The sequence below is a fragment of the Psammomys obesus genome, unplaced genomic scaffold, assembly GCF_907164565.1.
Source record: "Psammomys obesus unplaced genomic scaffold, mPsaObe1.curated_primary_1811, whole genome shotgun sequence".
Lineage (NCBI taxonomy): Eukaryota > Metazoa > Chordata > Mammalia > Rodentia > Muridae > Psammomys > Psammomys obesus.
Genome location: NW_026585895.1, coordinates 7,021,753 through 7,040,282, shown reverse-complemented (window position 1 = coordinate 7,040,282; position 18,530 = coordinate 7,021,753). Strand labels below are relative to the sequence as shown.

Here is an 18,530-nt window from a genome sequence, read left to right as displayed (position 1 = left end):
ATATACACCTCCTGGCCTTGACCTAATGTTAAGCTGATAGAGAGCACTAACCACAGCAATGCTCCCGTGTGAAATTACCCAGCAGCCCCGAGAACAGATGGGTCTGGGTGAGCCACACATCTTGAAGCAGGATCACTCACTACAAGCAAATCTCTCAAGAGGGTGACACACTCAGCTCCCCCCAAATACCCGACAGAAACCCAAAGACGTAGGTTGTCAGAAACCCCACTGTGAAAAACGGAAAAGGTTTATTTATTTTGGCCTCTGGTTATAAATAAAAGCCACTAATAATTATGGTAATTTATAATAGACATATAGAAAAATTAAAAAAAAAAAATCATTGACTCAATGAACATTTGTTCCTTTTATTCACAAAACATAAGACTTACCCCACTGTTGAGACCCTTTTCTTTATGATTTTACACAAAGGATCTTGAGACGTATTAATTATAAAACATGTCAAAAAGAAACACCTTTAAAATTTACAAACGGGTACTTTATACAAGAGTTCTCTATAAAATCCACCAATGTAAAAAAGACGTTGGAGCTGAGTATAAGGCATGTTCAGTTGTAGTTAGAACTATTTTTGCTTCGCTGGAGACTTCTCTCTCCTCTGGTCCTGGTTTCTCTTTGATTCTCTAGAATGTTCAGAGTGTCTGCTAGATTTTTCCCGTCTCTCAGCACCGTTCTGATACCTGTCGTCATCACTTTTATGACCTGAATGTCTTCTCCTTTCCCTTGACTTGGAGCGATCTTTTCTTCTAACATTTTCACTGTCCTGGTTTCGGGTTCTTTGCTTCTCATTGTCAGAAAAAGAGGCTCTCCTCTCCCGCCGCTTCTTCTTTGGCTCACCACGCTTGTCCTCCAGCTCTCTGTGTTCATCTTGGTGCCGGCCATTCCCAACTCTACTGTGACTATTTTCTTGGCTTCTGTCCGCCATGTACTTGGCCGAGGGATCTCTCCAGTCTGGATCTCGTGAGTTTTGAGCTCTGTGTCTTTCAGACCTCGCTCTCTCAGTCCGTCCTTCCTGGTGCCTTTGTTCCTCCCTGCCTCCTTCTCGCCTCTTGTCACGTGTCTGGTGGCCCCTGGTTGATTTATCTACCTCTTCGTTTCTGGCCTTCCATTGTCTCTTTTTTCTTGCACCTTGAGCTGCATGCAAACAATTAATTAGTTTTTATGTTAATCTAATTTAACCATAATTTAACAATAACATTTACCAATTTACCACAGGGCACTAATATTTGTGTAAACTGAATGTGAAGCCAAACTGAAAAGCCTAAAGACAGACTATTTTAAAAGATGACTAAATTTTAAAATATGTCCTTATTAATTACTAAGTAACTACAGTTTCAAACTCAACTTCTCATAGGAGCTTTCTATAAACTATAGCAAAGGAAAAACAATCCATCAAATTAGAAGCAGCATACTGCCACTTACAGACTCTGACCCAACAGAGCTTCTCGTCAATGAAGCTTTGATGAAGGCATCCCCGTGCATAATCACGAAACATGGCCACCCCCAAACCACTTCCTACTGGGAGGTGTGTTTATGCCACAGGTGTGTTTCCACCAAAAAGCCCCGCTCAGTGAACAGTGCTGCTTTCCAGTGTTCTCACAGTCGCTGGCCATACAAGTAAGAGCTGGGTTATGACAGTTACAGGCTGAGAGCTATGGACGCTTGGTTTCTGGCAAAAACTTCTAAAGAGACCACGAGCAATTCAGTTTTAATGATATAATCCCACACATAAAATAAAGGAAAATAAATCACCATTTTACGTTAATTTTAGTCACTTGTTATTTGTGTTCATGAATCAAAAGCACGAGATGACTAAAATTTCACAAATCCTGTAACTACAGAACGATAACACAACAGGAAATCACTTCTTGACTTGACTCTACAACAAATGTCAGGGTACCAACCCCTCTTTCTATGCTAACTGACTCTGGATGGCACACGGTATATGGGCTGCAGCTGCCTGAGCAGAAGCTTTCTGACTCAGTGCTAAGCCCATGCTCTGGCTCGTTCTAACCCCGCCAGGGCTCTGCCAACAGTACACCCCAGCCATGCAACAACGCCATGTCTGCTTCTCCGTTTTCTAATTTGGAGGCAGTTCACACTGCTTTCATACTATCTAATACTTTAATAATGAAACAGTTCTCTGCTAAAATTGTATGATAAGGCAAATTAACTTTGAATCAGCAAACTTTCTTCCTGCAAAATTCATGCAGAGCTATTATCTGTCCTCAAAATGGATGCCGTAACATATACTCTGGAACATTCAAAAAGCTGTAAACGAACAGTGCTTACATTACTTCAATCCAGGAATCGAGTTCCTGTGAGCAAATGGACTCCTGTTCTAAGCACACAGAAAGAACATGAAGAGCCCCACAGTTCTGACTGTCAGACAGCATGTCAAGTATGTAACAGGACAGGGAATCACAATATCTGCCATCCAGTCTAAACTGAAGAGGGAGGCTGGCACCGCGAAGCAGGCATTGAAGTACAGTAAAAACTTGAGATATACAGTCAGAGGAGCTGGAGACAGCGGTTTAAGTGTGTTCGAAGGCACGGAAGCTCGACAACATGTGTGATTCTGGGGTGAGAGAGGTACTCAGGAAAGGGTGGGAGCGTGTGAAAACAAAGTGAACTGAGAGCAACAACTCCAAGGATCAGAGTGAAATGAGCGCTGGCAGGACGGTCAATGGGTAAAGAACATTGCCAAGAATCATGACCTGAGTTTTCTCCCTATGTCCCACATGACAGAGGTGAATCAAATCCTGAAACTTGCCTTCTGGTCTCCACAAGTTCACACCATACAGGTGGTACATGTATACACACACACACACACACACACACACAGAAATTGTAATGAAAATATCTTTTAAAAACATAAAATGATTTGAATGAAAACACTGGAGTGTAACCCACATGAGAATACAGGCATAAGTTGGTGATATGAAGATGAGGCCAGGTAAATAAACAAGGGAATAGTTTTTCTTGCAGAAATTCAATTACTCATCCAAAAAGAAAAATAGATAAATCATCATTAGGCAAACACCAGAAAATGGCTCCAAAAATGACTGCCAAAACGATTGAGAATTAAATGATATCCCTACAAGACAACTGATTTAATAGGTGAAGTGTTTATCCGAAGACACTCAACACACATGTTCTCAACTTAGTGCTGATGGTTGATGTTAGTAAATTACGACATGCCAGAATGTATGAGTCCCTTGAGAAGATGCAGTAAGAGCAGGACATTTCCATGACATTCAAATCTGGTGGTTTGAATGAGAACGGCAGACCCATATATTTGAATGCTTGGTCCCTAGGTGGTAGAACTGTTTGGGAAGAGGTAGATGGATGGCCTTGTTGGAGAAGGTGTGTCACTGGGGGGTGGGGGTTTAAGGCTTCAAAAGTCCATGCTGTCTACCTCAGGCTTACAGATAAGGTTTGCACATTCAGCTATGGCTCCAGCATCATGTCTGCCTGCTGCCATGCCCCCTGCCATGACGGTCACGGGCTCAACCTCTCACTGTAAGCCCCAGTGAACTCTTTCTCCTATAAGTTGCCACGGTCATGGTGACTCTTCTCAGCAAAAGTAACTATGATATCAACTTTTATCCTGTTCTTTAGAGAATATCGACACTGAAGAACTTCAATATAAGTGATAAGAAGCTTCAAAAATGTCAAAGGAGTATGGGAGCCCTGACAGACCACTGAAATGTAAACAGGTTCCTGAAAGAAGAAAAAGGACCCTGGTGTTCTGAGTCATTCATCTACTGCTTTACTCTTCGTGAAATTCAAATGAGATCTGCTTATAGTACTGTTCACTGTGAATTTTCACATTCATCGATAATTACATTGCTAATATGAGAAGCCAACACTGGGGGGAGTTGGGTGGGGAGCATATGTGGATTCTTTCTCCTGTAATCTTCTTGTAAGTATGAAGTTAGTTCAAAATGAAACCTTATATTTAAAAAAATAAAGAACTACTTAAAAAAAAACAAAACAAAAACCAAAAAAAAAAAAAACAAAAAAAACAAAAAACCCAAGAACCAAAATGGCTCCACATTAAAGGAAGGCAGAATTAGAGAGAAGTGAGCTATGTCATACTGACAGCTCCTCCCTGGATGCATCTGCTGATCCAGGGCTGCTGCTGGGGGAAGAACAAAAGACAAAAGGCTCTGGCAACCTCATAGACTTACGTGTGAACTGCTTGCTTGACATATACACATTATATATAAACATGCTGCAATGTATTATATATGTGTGTGTGTGTGCATTTTATGCAGCAACACACACACACACACACACACACACACACACACACACACACACCCACACACACACACGATGGGGACTATGGTTCAAAGCCTGTCTGTGCAATGAGGTGAGGAACAGACCACATACACACTCATTAAAAGATGCACATAGGACACCAGACACATATGAACGGCAACCAACGTGGATGGATCAGTTATAAATGGAGCAATACTTTGTGAATGTAACAATGAAGGAAACAGTAGATATAAAGGAGTCCATAGTTAATAATTAAAAAGTTAAAACAGGCACTGTCACACAGGCCTCTAAACCTAGCACTTGGGAACTGTAGGTAGAGAGGACCAGGTTCAAAACTAGCCTCTGTCAGACAATGAATGAACAGACAATCTAGACTGCATAAAAAACTTAGAAAACAAAACAAACAAAAAACCAACCCCTCCCAAAACAAAGAAACAAACAAAAACCAAACAAAACAGCAAACAAGCCAGGCAAACACTGGGTAAAACGATGTTTTCTGCATGACAGCTAAAACCCAGCCCTTGGAGGCTGGGGGTGGGACTGCAGCTCAAGGCCATCCTAGGCAGTGTAGTGAGGTGGAGACTAGCTTCAGCTGTGTTGGGAGACCTTGTCTCAACAAGGCAAAAGAGGCAAGACTCACTAATGGATGTACAGAGCAGAACAGCAGCTGCTATGAAGACAGGAGGCTGGTAAGCGCAAGAGGAGCAGAGAGTTCGAAAGTACCAGTACTTCTTGAGCTGGTGGAGAGCTACGGACTGCAAAGGCCCGACTGAGCTTATTCATTCAATTCACAAGCGTGGATGATGGCAAGTGGTCAAATACAGCTTGACTACCTCCGGTAAAGCCTGAATGCCTGGCTGTGAAGGGTCAGCATGGCGTCGGTACGATAGAACGCAGCCGTCACTGGAATCACAGTTAATTGCCAAAGATTTAGCTGTGCCTGCGAGGAGGCTTCTACAACAGACAGACTGCAGACTGCATCGGGACAGACTACCATCTCTAACAGCAAATATGTTTAAACAGACAGGAAGATAAAGAAGCAGCAGCTGAGCCCTCCCTTGCTGACACAAGCAGGACAAGGTGTGGGCGAGTGTGGTACCTGAGGCAGAGCTCTCACTGCTGGCAGATGAAGACTCGCTCCCTTCACTGGAGGACGCGGAGCTGCTCTCACTGCTGTCGGAATCTGAGTCAGAAGAATCCGACTCTGAGGACGACTCTGAAGATGAAGAAGTCAGGGAGGGTTTCTTTTGCTCAGCGTCTGGCTTCTGTGCTACGATGACCTTGGGCGTGTTCTTCAGATGTTCCCGAAGTTCATCCCTAACAGAGATGCAATGTTACATTGTGCCTTCTGGCACCTGTGACAGAATCCTGCCAGGAAAGACAAAGCTCTGCAAAGGATTCTTACGTTAAGCCTCCGAGGCCTATGGAAGTGAAGAAGTTGATGGCAAACCGGGTATTCCGTGGGTTGTCTCGGGGTAGCAGTCCTTCAAAGAATGGCTGAAGAGTTCTGAAAAAAAAAAAAAAAAGGAATGAAGAAAACGGAGAAAGGGAAAAACAAAAACTCCTACACCCAGTTATCAGATTTTTTATATAGTAAATCACTAAGTGAAATACAAGAAAGTGGCCTATGCATTGTCATGTGAGGCGACCTAACACAACAGGCAACAAAGAACAATTCACTGAAGCTCACTTTTTGCAGTTTAGTGTGCGTGTGTGTGTGCGCGCGTGGGTAAGAGGACAGACATGTGGGAGCTGGTTCTTTCTCCACCATGTGGGTGTCAGGACAGTTTATTTCAGCCTGGGTCTCCTTTACCCACTGAGACATCTCATTGGCCCTTAAACTTTATTTCTGTAATTACACAACATAGCTTTAGAAATGTTTTATATACACACTAAGACACACACAGAGTGTACAGATAGCACGTATACATGTGTACATGGATACATGCACACAAGTGTATTTTGTGGGCATGCACAGAAAAACTCAAAGGCCTTAGCTCTTTTTACATATACATGCACGTCTAAATTGTGTGAAAGCCCTGGGAAGAGTAGGAATCAGTCACTGAGTATTTCACAGAAAAGGGTAAACTATAGGCAGACTGATTAAGTGTTTGTTACACACATCTAATGAGGGTCACTGCTTCTCCAGGCAGTGGTAAATGTGCATGAAAACTCAGACATCAATCACTACAAATTTTCGATACTGATGTGACTCCGGTGCAGCTGAGGAGGGAGATGAGCCTGATAATGTAGACAGATTATATGAAGGACTGTCTCATCAGTGCAGGCCTTTGGTCAACACTTAAGAAGGCAAAAGTGAAATACTGGCATTAGCACTATGGAATAGACTAGAATCCAATCCCAGTGATAATGAGGACTCTGAATGAACAGGAGTGAACGAGGAGTTACCTGACAGTCCTAGAACAGAACCCAGAAAGGCGTGTGTTGTCTCATGTCTTGTAACATGCAGCATGCTGATATTGCCCCAAGACCCCATGAAGAGCGTACCATATCTGCTAACATGGCAAACCACAGACAGGAAGACTAAGCGCAAACTGTGATTAGTCAACTTACTCATCCTTTAACCTCGCATTCAGCTTAGGAAGACCCATGTATTCACACAGTTCCTGGAAAAAGATTTTGACAAAAATTCTGCTAGATGATGTAGTGGTCTCTTCACTCAGCTTTATACATTCAAGAACCTGAAAATTAAGAGAGAATAAAAAAAAATTTTTTTTAAAGACTAGGCCAAGTAGCCGACCAGTTTAAGTTCTGAGAATGACCAGGCCTTTTCATCTTTAAGCAACATCTCCATGTCCCCTCCCTTATGCTGACATGTGTCACTTCTTGGGAAAGTGTAAGACTGCTTCTCTCTACTTTACAATGCTCAGATGGTACAGAAGTAGGTTTCTTTCCTTCCTAAGGAAGGTGCTTTTTACAGCAGAGAAGATACCCTGTCCTGAGCACACGGCACCATAGTAGACTGCTCTCACAACCGTCCTCAGCAAAGTGTGATGTATACAAGGGACCAGGCAAAACGCCACCATGAACATTCGATTATGGTTCTGTTTAGCATGTCTACACAAGACAAAAGTAAAAACAAAACAAAACAATGGATGATGTATCCTGAAAACTAAGATTACAGCATTTACAAACTAACTTGTGGGCTTTAAAGCAAAACAGAAAAACAAAAAATCCCTAGCTTTTATGCGTATCATGTTCTGAAAGCCCATTTTCAGCCAACTGTTTAAAACTTGCCTTCTTTTGTAGAACAGGAGACATGAAGTAAAGAGTAATGACTGGCTGTGGGTTGGCTTGAAAGTGCAGTTGAATGTAGCTGGATGCGCTTAGTATTTAAGTACTGTATACAAACTTGTCCTGTACTCCTAAGACCAGGGGTGGAGCCTCATCCCACCCTCAGCTCGTGGTACTTTACAACATTGTCCTCTTCCTTCTGGGAAGTGATGTCTCTCCATTAAAATTCTTCTAGTAACTTTGACTTTTTATGACATATGACTGGCATAGACCTAACTTTTCTCTTACACAGTAACGTTCCTGAAAGCAGGGACTACATAAATCCTTTGATTGCCCACTACCAAGGGTTGTGATTGGGCATGCAAGTGGTAGCTAAATAACAGCATTTAAATGAACATACAATAAATATGGGTTTAATGCTCAATTTGGTGCACGTTTCCCCATTAGGAATGTATTTCTTTGTTCTATTCTAAGTATGATCACAGGATCTCCTCCTGTTGCTGAAACAAAAATATTGACTTTCCACAACCCCCTAGAACAATCCTTTCTCCTGAGTCTTAGTAAGAGGAGCCTTGGAAAAGCCACTTTTTCAGGAAATATGAGCAGGAATTGTGAGGCACAGCGCCACAGAATAGGGGATGTGCCTCTCTCCTTTCTTATGTGAGTAGAGACAAACGCATACAGATGTCAAACATGAAACTGTGTCCTGTGTCCCCTGAAAATATTGCTTGTCATCACCACAGAAAAGCAGCGCGGGTTTGGGCTGTCATGCGTGATCCACAATGATACTCCTTACACGTGTACGTCATCTGACTTAGCCCTCCGACTCCATGCTACATGAACGTGTTTCAAGGACAGCGGCCGCAGTCAGAGTGCACTACACAATTCACTATTCACATTCACTGAGAGACCAACTATGGCCATGACATAATGAGAACACATTTGAAAACAATGGAGCTAGGAATGAAGAGCAAACACTGATCCACTACTTACACTCCATGGAAGTGAATCCGTGTATAAAAGGTGAGCGAACATCTTAGCAACATTTCTCAATTTGTTTGTCTCTAAGCGATGGATGGTATCATACTGTTCTTTGAATATGCCTTCAAATGATTCCATATATTCTTTTTTCAGCATGCAAAACCGCTACAGACAAGAAAAACTAAAAGTCAACCCCAGCAGAAACTAAATGTCAATACAACTGGACTTAGTATTCCTAAATTTACTAGGTCAAATGTTTGTAAACACTTCGAGAAACATCTATTACCCTATTTTTCTATGCTAAATGATGTTCAGAAAGAAGTTACAGATACAGGTTCTCTGTATCTGGATTTATATGCTAAAATGAAATTATACATTTAGTTGATCCTAAACACACATTTTACATTATATAGATATACCTTGTGAATGGTTTATAGATACATTTAGGGACCAGAAAGATGAACAATGCTTAGTATTTCATGTGGTCTTGCAGAGGATCCAAGTTAAGCTCCCATCAGCTGCATTAAGGAGCTCTGAACAGCCTGTAACTCTAGCTCCAGAGAGAAATCCATCACCTCTGGCCTCCGCAGATACCTGAACTCACATGCACTCTCCTACACACACACATAATTAAAATGAAAAAAACAAACCTTTAATTTTTTTTTTTTTTTTTTAGATCATGCTTATCCTATGCTGCCTAAACAAGTTCCTAACTTTAATAACTGCTTTGAGTTTTTTAATACGTTTAGTTGTTTTCTACTGGGAAATTGTTACACAATATTTATATAGCAAATTTAATGTGCTGCAAAATGAAGTGGGAAAGGAAACTGAAGGGCATGAGTAATCTCAACGAGGGAACACTGTGCTCTCAGAAAACTCATGTTGTTAGTTAAGGGTAGAGCAGGCCACAAAACACAATCATTAGTTCACTGTATTATTGTGAGGAATTCTTTGAGGTATCTATTACACCCTGACATGAGTAAGGGTTAGCAAGGCTGTAACTCACCCCAGCTAACAAGCCGAAGAACTTTTCATAGGTCCTTTGCTGGGCACAGCAGTCAAGTATCATGTTGCAGAGCTCTTTCTATTTGGAAAGAGAACTTACATTAACGACTCAGATCACAGTGAAGCTATGCTATATCCAACTTACAGGCACAACACTGAATGGATTTTTCTAACCAGCCTTTTAGGAATTTTGAAAGCTTTGAAAAACTATTTTTAAAAACTCAATGTCAATGTCAAACTCAGCATTTAAAAAAAAGCCTTTGGTCTGGCTAGTATCATCTAAACCTATTTATGAGAATTTGATGAAATAATTCACGAGTATGAATCATTTCTAAACAAACTAGTGCACGAAGCAGGTCAAGGCATGACTGGATATTCTGTCTTTAAAATCTTCTGCGTGGAATTCTCTAATTTTCACCAACACAAATGCCTAACAATTTAAACATAACCTTATGTTTAGTTAGTTAGTATGCAAAAAGCAGAATGAGTGTTTATACAGCACAAATGAACATTTCCAACTTAAATGACCTATCAATTGATACAAGGAAAAATGTACAAAAATAAAAACAAAAGAACAGAAAGAAACAGGGTTATGACTCAATTTCCTAAATCTTGAAATAAATGTTCTATGCACAGACTTACCTACAGGGGAATGGGCACTCTGTGTATAGACCAGTGTACAAGGGGCCTCTAAAGATGGACAGCCCGATCCTGTAACTGCTGAAATTTACTGTCCGATCCGCTATTTAAACGCTTTAAAAAACCTCTTCACGAAAAATTTTAGAACTAATGAAGACATCGCTGATCAGAAAATCCACTATCAGAAATGGCTGACATCTTATTAACTGAAAAGTATAATTTAACAATTTGTGAAATAACCCTAATGGAGCAGACAGTAGTTTCATGAGGAAAGGACTCAGGTAGCACAGCAAGTGCAGACAGAATGAGGCCACTGTACAAGGACCCTTTTCCATAAATCATTTACTGGAACATCTACATTTTTACAAATATATTTACTAGAGTACATTACATTCTCCAAGTTCAAAACAGTCTATGCAAACTAAATGTGTAGTCCTTCAGTTTACTTTTAAAAGTTCAATGAACTATTTTGAAATTTTGTCACAGTCAATAATTGAGGCATGATCTAAGTAAAAATTGTTAACAGTAAAAAATAATCTCAGTAAATAAGCATTTATATCTACATAAGTAATTTGTCAGAGACTCCAGAGTGCAAATGCAGGACAATAAATTAGACAGGAAGTTACACTGTCTAGCCATGATACCATCAGCCACAAGCAGCTACTTAAATTATTTAAAATTATATTCTGAGGTCCTTAGTCACAGTACTCATATTTTGCATAATCAAAAGCTGCATGTGCCCAGTTATGGCTGCCGTGAACAGGGCAGCACGAGTATACAGTTCTACTGTACACTGTTGCTCTAGAAACAAATGGTTTACCGTAAAGCAACCTTGCCAGAGCTATCACTTTAAAACATAGTAGTGCTTTCAGACACAAAAAAGAAAAAAAGAAAAAGCACTCTCAAGTTAACCTAATTAAGTGGAATGTTTATAAATGTGTTAAGTTCTAGAAAGGTATACTTTGTATGTTTTGGAAAACTTAAAATGAAGCCTTTCTAAATTATGCTGTTAGATTAATTTGATATTTAATATAAAATTAACTTTCAGTTTTTCCTACTAACATTGTGTATTATAGGATATTAATCCGATTTTCGGCAAAATGCAGTAATAGATGGATGACCCTGGTGGTTGTCAGAAGTACTCACAAAGCTAAACATTCTTTTCTCCTACACCAAGTTCAATTATAAGCATTATTATCTATGGCTCGTGATAATTAAATATTTTAACATATCAATTAAATATCTGAGTAATTTTAGGAGTCTTTTAGGATATGAAATAGACGCATTAAGTTACTTCAAAATATCAGTCAAAGTATGTGGAGGGTAATTCTAGAACAATTACCCTTTGCATTAGCACTAATAAAATTTGTAATGACTTAATTACTCCTCAAATGTAACATGGTCACACGGGAATTTCAGTGTCAATTCTAATTTTAAAGGTTAATTTACTAATTTTTTTCCTTCTAGGGATGACGTATCAACTGTAGCCAAGAGTACAAATAACAATTGTCACTAGTTTAAGACTCCTTTAAAAAAACTTTAAAAAGAAAGCAAAACTTTTTAATTTGAAAATGATTTAGTTTTGCAAAATTTTATATGACAGCATTTCAATAATGAATCAAGGATTTTTCCCCTTGTAAATGCCCATAGACTAGATATTTTTCAGGTCAGGGCCAGTGGAGTATTGGCCAAAGGTATTCATTCTGCTGCTGTGGTAAGGAAACAACAGGGGAAAAATGACCCGTCCGTGAGCATGAGCATTCTTTACTCCAGTAAAAGTTTACTTGTGAAAACAACAGTGGGTGTGGGCACAGTGCATCAACCCCACAGGCGATCATCTGGCCCTGACGCAGCTCAGGACCAGAGACTGGACACCAAGCAGCCGACTGGAGCACATCCATTTACTACTCCACCTGTGTGGTCTATTACATGTCAGGCAAGGGATGAGGAACATCACCACCAAAGCCTGGGCTCAGGGTCCAAACACCTAAAAAGCATACATGATGACAACTAGGAAACAAATACAAAAGTTTTCTTCAGGTTGATGCTTACTGTCCTGAGCATTAGGGCTCTGATACTAACAACAGCAATTAGGAGACAATGAGAACCATGAGGCTAACAGAAGACCTTAGGTACTTAGTGACACTTTGCTCTCTGTCTGAAACAAGTATACAATCAATTTCTTTTCTTGTGAATGAATGAATGAAACAATACAAATTCTTCTATGTCCAACTTGAGCAGTGGACACACACATGCTGTGCTTGTTGTAGTTACTATCAAAAGAACTGTTTAGCAAATACGTACAGACAGGGATCAGGTAATACTGAGGAGCAGAGGCCTCCTCCACCGTACTTTGTTCCATGCAGAATTACGTGAGTTCCGTGTTTAGAGACTAACACCCCAGCATGCCTACAAGCCTGTACTATACCAGAGCACCGTGACAGAACCCCAGCAGTCCTAAGTCTTGGTTTAGGATACAATTATAAAAACTTACATTTACATGGACATTTATCATCTTATTGCTTCAATTCACAAAACCTATCAACCTCCTTAAACATTTTAATAACTAATATGTTCTTCCTAATTAAAAAAAAAAGTCATTGACTCACTGTTTGGCTCTCAGCAAACTCCATTTTCAGCAACTTGTGTGCACATTCTTCAAAATCTAGACTATGGAGACAAGATGGTCATAATATGTTAAAAACCCAATCAATAACAGTGCTCTTTACAAGTCAAAGCATTACTTTGTTACTGTTGTACTATAAATACATATAATGTCCCAGCATGGAAAGAGCAGTCCTTAACTGTACAAACGACAAAGCACAGGACATCATGAGGAGACACAGACTACACTATGTAGAAGCAGACACCGAGGCCACACACAATATAATCCTGCATTCCGAACAGAAAACCCGTGGACGTAGAGGCTGAAGCACAGAATGATGGCTAATGGAAACAGAATCATCCTGGACTGTCAAAAATATTTGGGCAATGTTTAAACAACTTTGCAAATACTCTAAAAGAACTGCATGTAAGGATGGATTTTCTAATACACACACACCTCAACTTTATAAAAGGCAAACACAATGGGAAAAAAAGAGAATGAATGCCTTGATTTTGATTATTCTCTCAAACCAATCAACCCGAAGTCATAGCAAATGGTTATTATCACATATAGGAAGACCTCCCACTCACAAAATTGTATTGTGCTTCTTCTGTTTCTCACTGAGCACAACAGATGTAAATTCTCAAGTGTTAGCATCAGTGATCCTTTAAATTCTAGAAGCAGCTGAGTATAGTGGCTAGTTCCTATGATCCCAGCACTTGAAAGGCTGAGGCAGGAAAACCTTTTTTATTGAGTTTGGGGTCCAGCCTAGGCTGGAGTGAGGTACTGGATGAAAACAAATGGTAAGAGCCCTGTGAGGGATTGGGAACTGCTCTGATCTGATGCTCCAGTAGAAAGGAGAAACGTGAACTCTCGAGATAGGGAACCTGGTCCCAGGGGCAAGGAGTAACTAACTGCCCATGCTCCGGATCCACCCTTTCTGTATTTGTCTATGAAATTACGTTTAAAAAGGAAAGTATCAGTAATGTCACTCAAAAGGTTAGAGAGAAAACAAACAAACAAACAAAAAACAACAGGTAGAATGCTTAACAATGAAGGGAAAACATTAAAACTTAAAATGTTACCAGGAGTTTTAGTTTTTCCTGTTTACTTCAGAAAAGGTTTCACGTAGCCAAGGCTATAGAGGATGATGTTGAACTTCTAACTCTCCTATCTCCATCTCCCATGCTCAACTCACTGTTTCCATATGGATATTTCTAAGCAACTAACCTTTCTAAAAAACGTTTTATTCATTTAACAGTTACAAATCCACGTTGAAGTTAGCAACCTCTGCTTCTTGGTAGGATAGTATTGTGACTTGGCTCATGCATCTTTAACATCTCAGGTTTAGCAACATTTGATTCTTATTTTACACTGAGAAAACGAAGACTCAGCAGTGTCTGTGAGCCATACTCCTGGACAATATCCCAGTAGTTAAGAATTAAACACAGAGATACTTATGCTTTCTAGCTCAGTGGGAAAGCTGTAATAAATACTGTACTTAAAAAGCTTCCCAGGATGTGTTTTATGTATTTAGAGATGCCAGGAAAAAACCCTAACTAAAACAGGTCAAATTTCTTATGCTTCCAGTCTTAAAAACCTCAGCACAGAAGAGTAAGTGATACTCTAGCACAGTGGAACCCCACCTTCTTTTCCAGATGCTACAAATCTTAGCACAGTTCTACAACAGCATCTCCACTCTGCAGTGCTGAGCCAGGACAAGGTGAAAGCTCTTCCAAAAGCTGCTCAACACACTTGAAAAGTTATCTCTGTTTATACCCAAACCCAGGGCTTCTCACATGAAGTGTAACAACAGTAAATGATGCAAAGCAACTTACAAGAGAAAGGATACATTTTACAATGTCTGCACAGATGAATTTAAAATATCCTCTATATGATTTAAGAGATTAGCATTTTTAATGTGAGGCTGATTCTATTTGCTAATATATCTGCACATTTGCAGACAGTTCAAACCCTCCTGATAGCTACCCAGTACAATGTCCTGGCTCTGAAGGGGTGCTTTCCTTCCTAATAACCAGCCAAGCAATGTCATGATTCTGAAGGAGTGCTGCAGTTCATCTGTATTTCTAATGTCGAGTACTTATTATAAGCACAACTGGACAACAGTCCAGCATAGTGCAAAGCAAGGAAGAAAGAAGAGAACTAAAATAAAAAATCTTCCCAGTAACAGATAATAGGTGATACTATATGGTACCTAGAATGGACACATTTCAATACTATAGCAATAACAATGAATATAATTAAACATGACCTGTTATTAAAAAAAAAAAATGAAATACTTGGCGAGAGCAGCAGCATCAAAAGCATGTCAAATAAGTGATTAAAAAAAATTTCTGACCACGTAATTGTGGCGTATGCCTTTAATATCAACACTCGGGATGTAAGAGTTCGAGGCCAGCCTGGTCTATAGAGTGAGTTCCAGAACAGGCAGAGCTACACAGAGAAACCCTGTCTTGAAAAATCAAAAAGATTTTACTGTTTTTATTTGAGTATCAGAGAATAGCTGTATGAGCTTAAATTTTTTTGCTTTCCTTTAAAACATGATTTTGAAGTCCCATTAGCTATAAATTCTATATGAATTAACAATAGTGAGTATTTTAGGTATTTTAAGTGGCTAAAAATTTATTTCTAGTAATAAGGGTTATAAAAATGCATTCCTGAACTGTTATGGTCTTGACATGCTGCCTATTTTGAAGAAGTATTTAAAAATGATTATATTGATATGTCTAATTTAAGACACATTGTCAGGAACACTGGTGTCCATCTCTCTCTGATACCACAACTTTGAAAATGCAAAACGAGACCACCATCAGGAAGTAAGAAAAAGGAGCGTGCTGTCACCTTCCACAGTAAGACCAACTGCTTACTGTGATGTTTTCTATAACAAAACAGTAATTAGCTAGGCAAGGTGGTGCAAACTGCAATCCCAGCACTCTACGAGGGAGAGGCAGGTGGATCTCTGTGAGTTCAAGGCCAGCCTGGTCTACAAAGTGAGTCCATGAGAGCCAAGGCTACAGAGAAACAGCGTCTTAAAAGAATTAAAAAAAAAAAAAAAAAAAAAAAGAGTAATGTAGGAGTCACAACAGCAGGATGAAAGGCACACTCGCAGACTAGTAGTGATCAAGAAAAAAGATTTAAAACACCAAGTCCTAGATAGTTCCAGTGGTCAAACTGACTTTTACCTGTCCAAGATTTCTTAAAGTAAGGTCCTGGGACAGCTCAGCGATAAAGACTGAGCATAACTAGGTTTAATTCTTAGTCCTGTAAAATCCCATGATTCCCCCAAGTGATTACACGAAAGACCCTCACACCATCTGACTCAGTCACTTCATTCCATCTACCCTGGGTGCTATAAAGAATTAGACAACAGAGAACACTGGCCATGTGTGTGAAACGAGGGCTGGCAGGATAGGATAGTTCAATGGGTAAAGAAGAGTGCTGAGCCTGATGGTCTAAGTTTTCTCCCTTGCCTTCTGGTAAACAATGCTGCCATGCAATGAGCCGTTTCCTGAGCTGGTTGGTCTGTTCTCAGTTAAGAGAGCAGAAGCAGAGCTCTACGTGGTCTACTTATCTTCTCCAAGCTGACCCAGATCAGACCATTCTATTCTTAGCAAGTCATCAACTCCATCTTCAAGGGAGGCATAAACCAGACAGTTGACCACGTATTTTAGGTAGTGATGACCCATTTGTTTCCTTTGTTGTTCTACAATAAACAAAAGCCCTTGCCTCCTGTATCCAAAAGGCTTTTGGTAAAGAGTTTGCCCATAATGATTTTGTGAATCTAGTAAAATGCAAAGCTCAGTACCACTGCTTAAAAAAGGTTAGGCTACTTCTGCTTTTGATGACCAATGACAGCATCTTTGTCCAGCTATTTGATGACGAGCATTTTAATGAGAGCTTATCACTAAAGGGTCTCACACCTAAGTCCTTCAAAATGTGTCTACTGATCACTTGTGCTTTTTCTTCTAACATGTGTATGGGTTTTTTTTAAGTCTAATATCCACTGTCATGTATAACTGGGAAAAAAAAAACTTGGCATGTACAGGCTGATATTCTTTAACACTGTCATGTAAGGTCTGTAGATGCAAAAACAAGGAAGAACCACTGTTTATGAGTGGCTGCCATTTGAGTCTCGGTGCTTTCATTTTGGCAATTTCTGTGACTTAGAAATTAGCAAAGTTCAGGTAACTTAAACAAGGGTTTCTTCTAAACAGTTATTCAGGGCTGCACTGACACTCTTCCCAGCATTAGAATGACCTTTTTCTGAGGACTAATGTTGGATGTCAGAAAAGAACAGCAGGGGGGTCAAACTAAGAAAATTCTCAACTTCTATTTGTATGGAAAATTGTAGTTTCTTCATGTGAAAGACAAAGTAAACGATCAAGACAAACAAATTTTTTTTCTAATCAGTGTTCTGCTGTTTAGTATTACTCTATGACAGTAAATACAAGATGACTCCTACTTTTGAATCGTTACTGCTATGACATCATCATACTCATTGGAAACATACAGAATCTAGCAATTACCAAAACTGAGAAAACAGCCTGTATGAAATGTAAACATGTTCCTAGTAAATCAATAGGCTGATTCATATGCAAACTAACAGATGGATTAAGCATTTAACATTCTAGTGCATTTCTCTACAAATTAAACACTGAGGCTTCAAAGAAAACAGTTTTATTTTCATGATATCCTGGTACTTCTTAATACTACTTCAAAGAGTCTTCAAAACCTCGAAAGTTTAATTCCCAATTCCATTTCTACCCACCTGCATCTGCATAGCAACCATGCTCCTCAACTTACAATCAGGATTAAAAACCACACAGAAAAAGAAACATTAAATTTCATTAACATATACTGTGATAGCTTTTAATAACGAGTTGGTTATTTTTAAGGTTTAATTACTAATGCTTAGCTACAAGAAACGGCACACTAAAAAGAAAAACAGTACCTATTCTGGTAACACAATTAGGAATTTTAAGGAAGTAAAGACAACTTACTTTCTAAGAACAGAACAAATGTGCTGAGACCTCTGAGCATGGGTACAGGACAGAGTGAAGCAAGCACTATGAGAATATTGAAATGGTGTCTGATTTTTCTGTCCTCAGACCCTAAACTGTATCACTGATCTTGCTTATTCTCTTAGCCAAAATAAAAATAAAAGATATCTTACCTTGACTGAATAGCAAGATATATTGTACGGCGAAACGAGACTAGGTTGATTTCTGTCTTGTCATGAATTGTTAATTTTTGTCCTGAAATAAATTAAACATAACATTATGAAAGTATAAAAGTTTAGCTGGACATGGTGGTACACACCTTTAATCCCAGCACTCAGGGAGGCAGAGACAGGCAGATTGCTCTGAGCTGGAGGCCAGCCTGGTCTACAAAGCGAGTCTAGGAAAGCCAAGGCTACACAGAGAAACCTTGTCTCAAACAAAACAAACAAACAAAAAAAAAGTATAAATGTTTGTTCTGTAATCAAATTCAGTAATAACAACAATGCTGTTTTTCCTCTGCAAATCAGCGTCTGCAAAGTTTATGAGGCACGGTGTGTCCGTATCACTGTTAGAGCAGGGCCCACAAATACGCCAAAAACGCTATTTCAGTCTCTGGATTACTAATTCACTCAGACACCACAGAAGGCTTTGTTCCAGCTGATTCTTCACTGAATATTATTTCTAGAGACATAAACAGATTTGACTAAGTGGATGGACTGTAT

At 39.5% G+C, this 18,530-nt stretch overlaps 1 protein-coding gene across 1 annotated transcript in view; it reads right to left on the bottom strand.

Moving 5' to 3' along the window:
- Window positions 1-340: 340 nt before the first annotated feature.
- The window catches only part of Cwc22 (CWC22 spliceosome associated protein homolog), a 50,045-nt gene continuing 31,855 nt past the window's right edge, over window positions 341-18,530 (bottom strand). The window contains exons 13-20 of the mRNA XM_055600608.1: window positions 17,982-18,063; window positions 12,792-12,852; window positions 9,545-9,622; window positions 8,551-8,703; window positions 6,877-7,004; window positions 5,708-5,809; window positions 5,402-5,619; window positions 341-1,149 (exon numbers count right to left, since the gene is read on the bottom strand). Of these exons, the coding sequence (XP_055456583.1) occupies window positions 581-1,149; window positions 5,402-5,619; window positions 5,708-5,809; window positions 6,877-7,004; window positions 8,551-8,703; window positions 9,545-9,622; window positions 12,792-12,852; window positions 17,982-18,063 (1,391 nt within the window). The 3' untranslated portion in view covers window positions 341-580. The remainder of the gene's footprint in view (window positions 1,150-5,401; window positions 5,620-5,707; window positions 5,810-6,876; window positions 7,005-8,550; window positions 8,704-9,544; window positions 9,623-12,791; window positions 12,853-17,981; window positions 18,064-18,530) is intronic.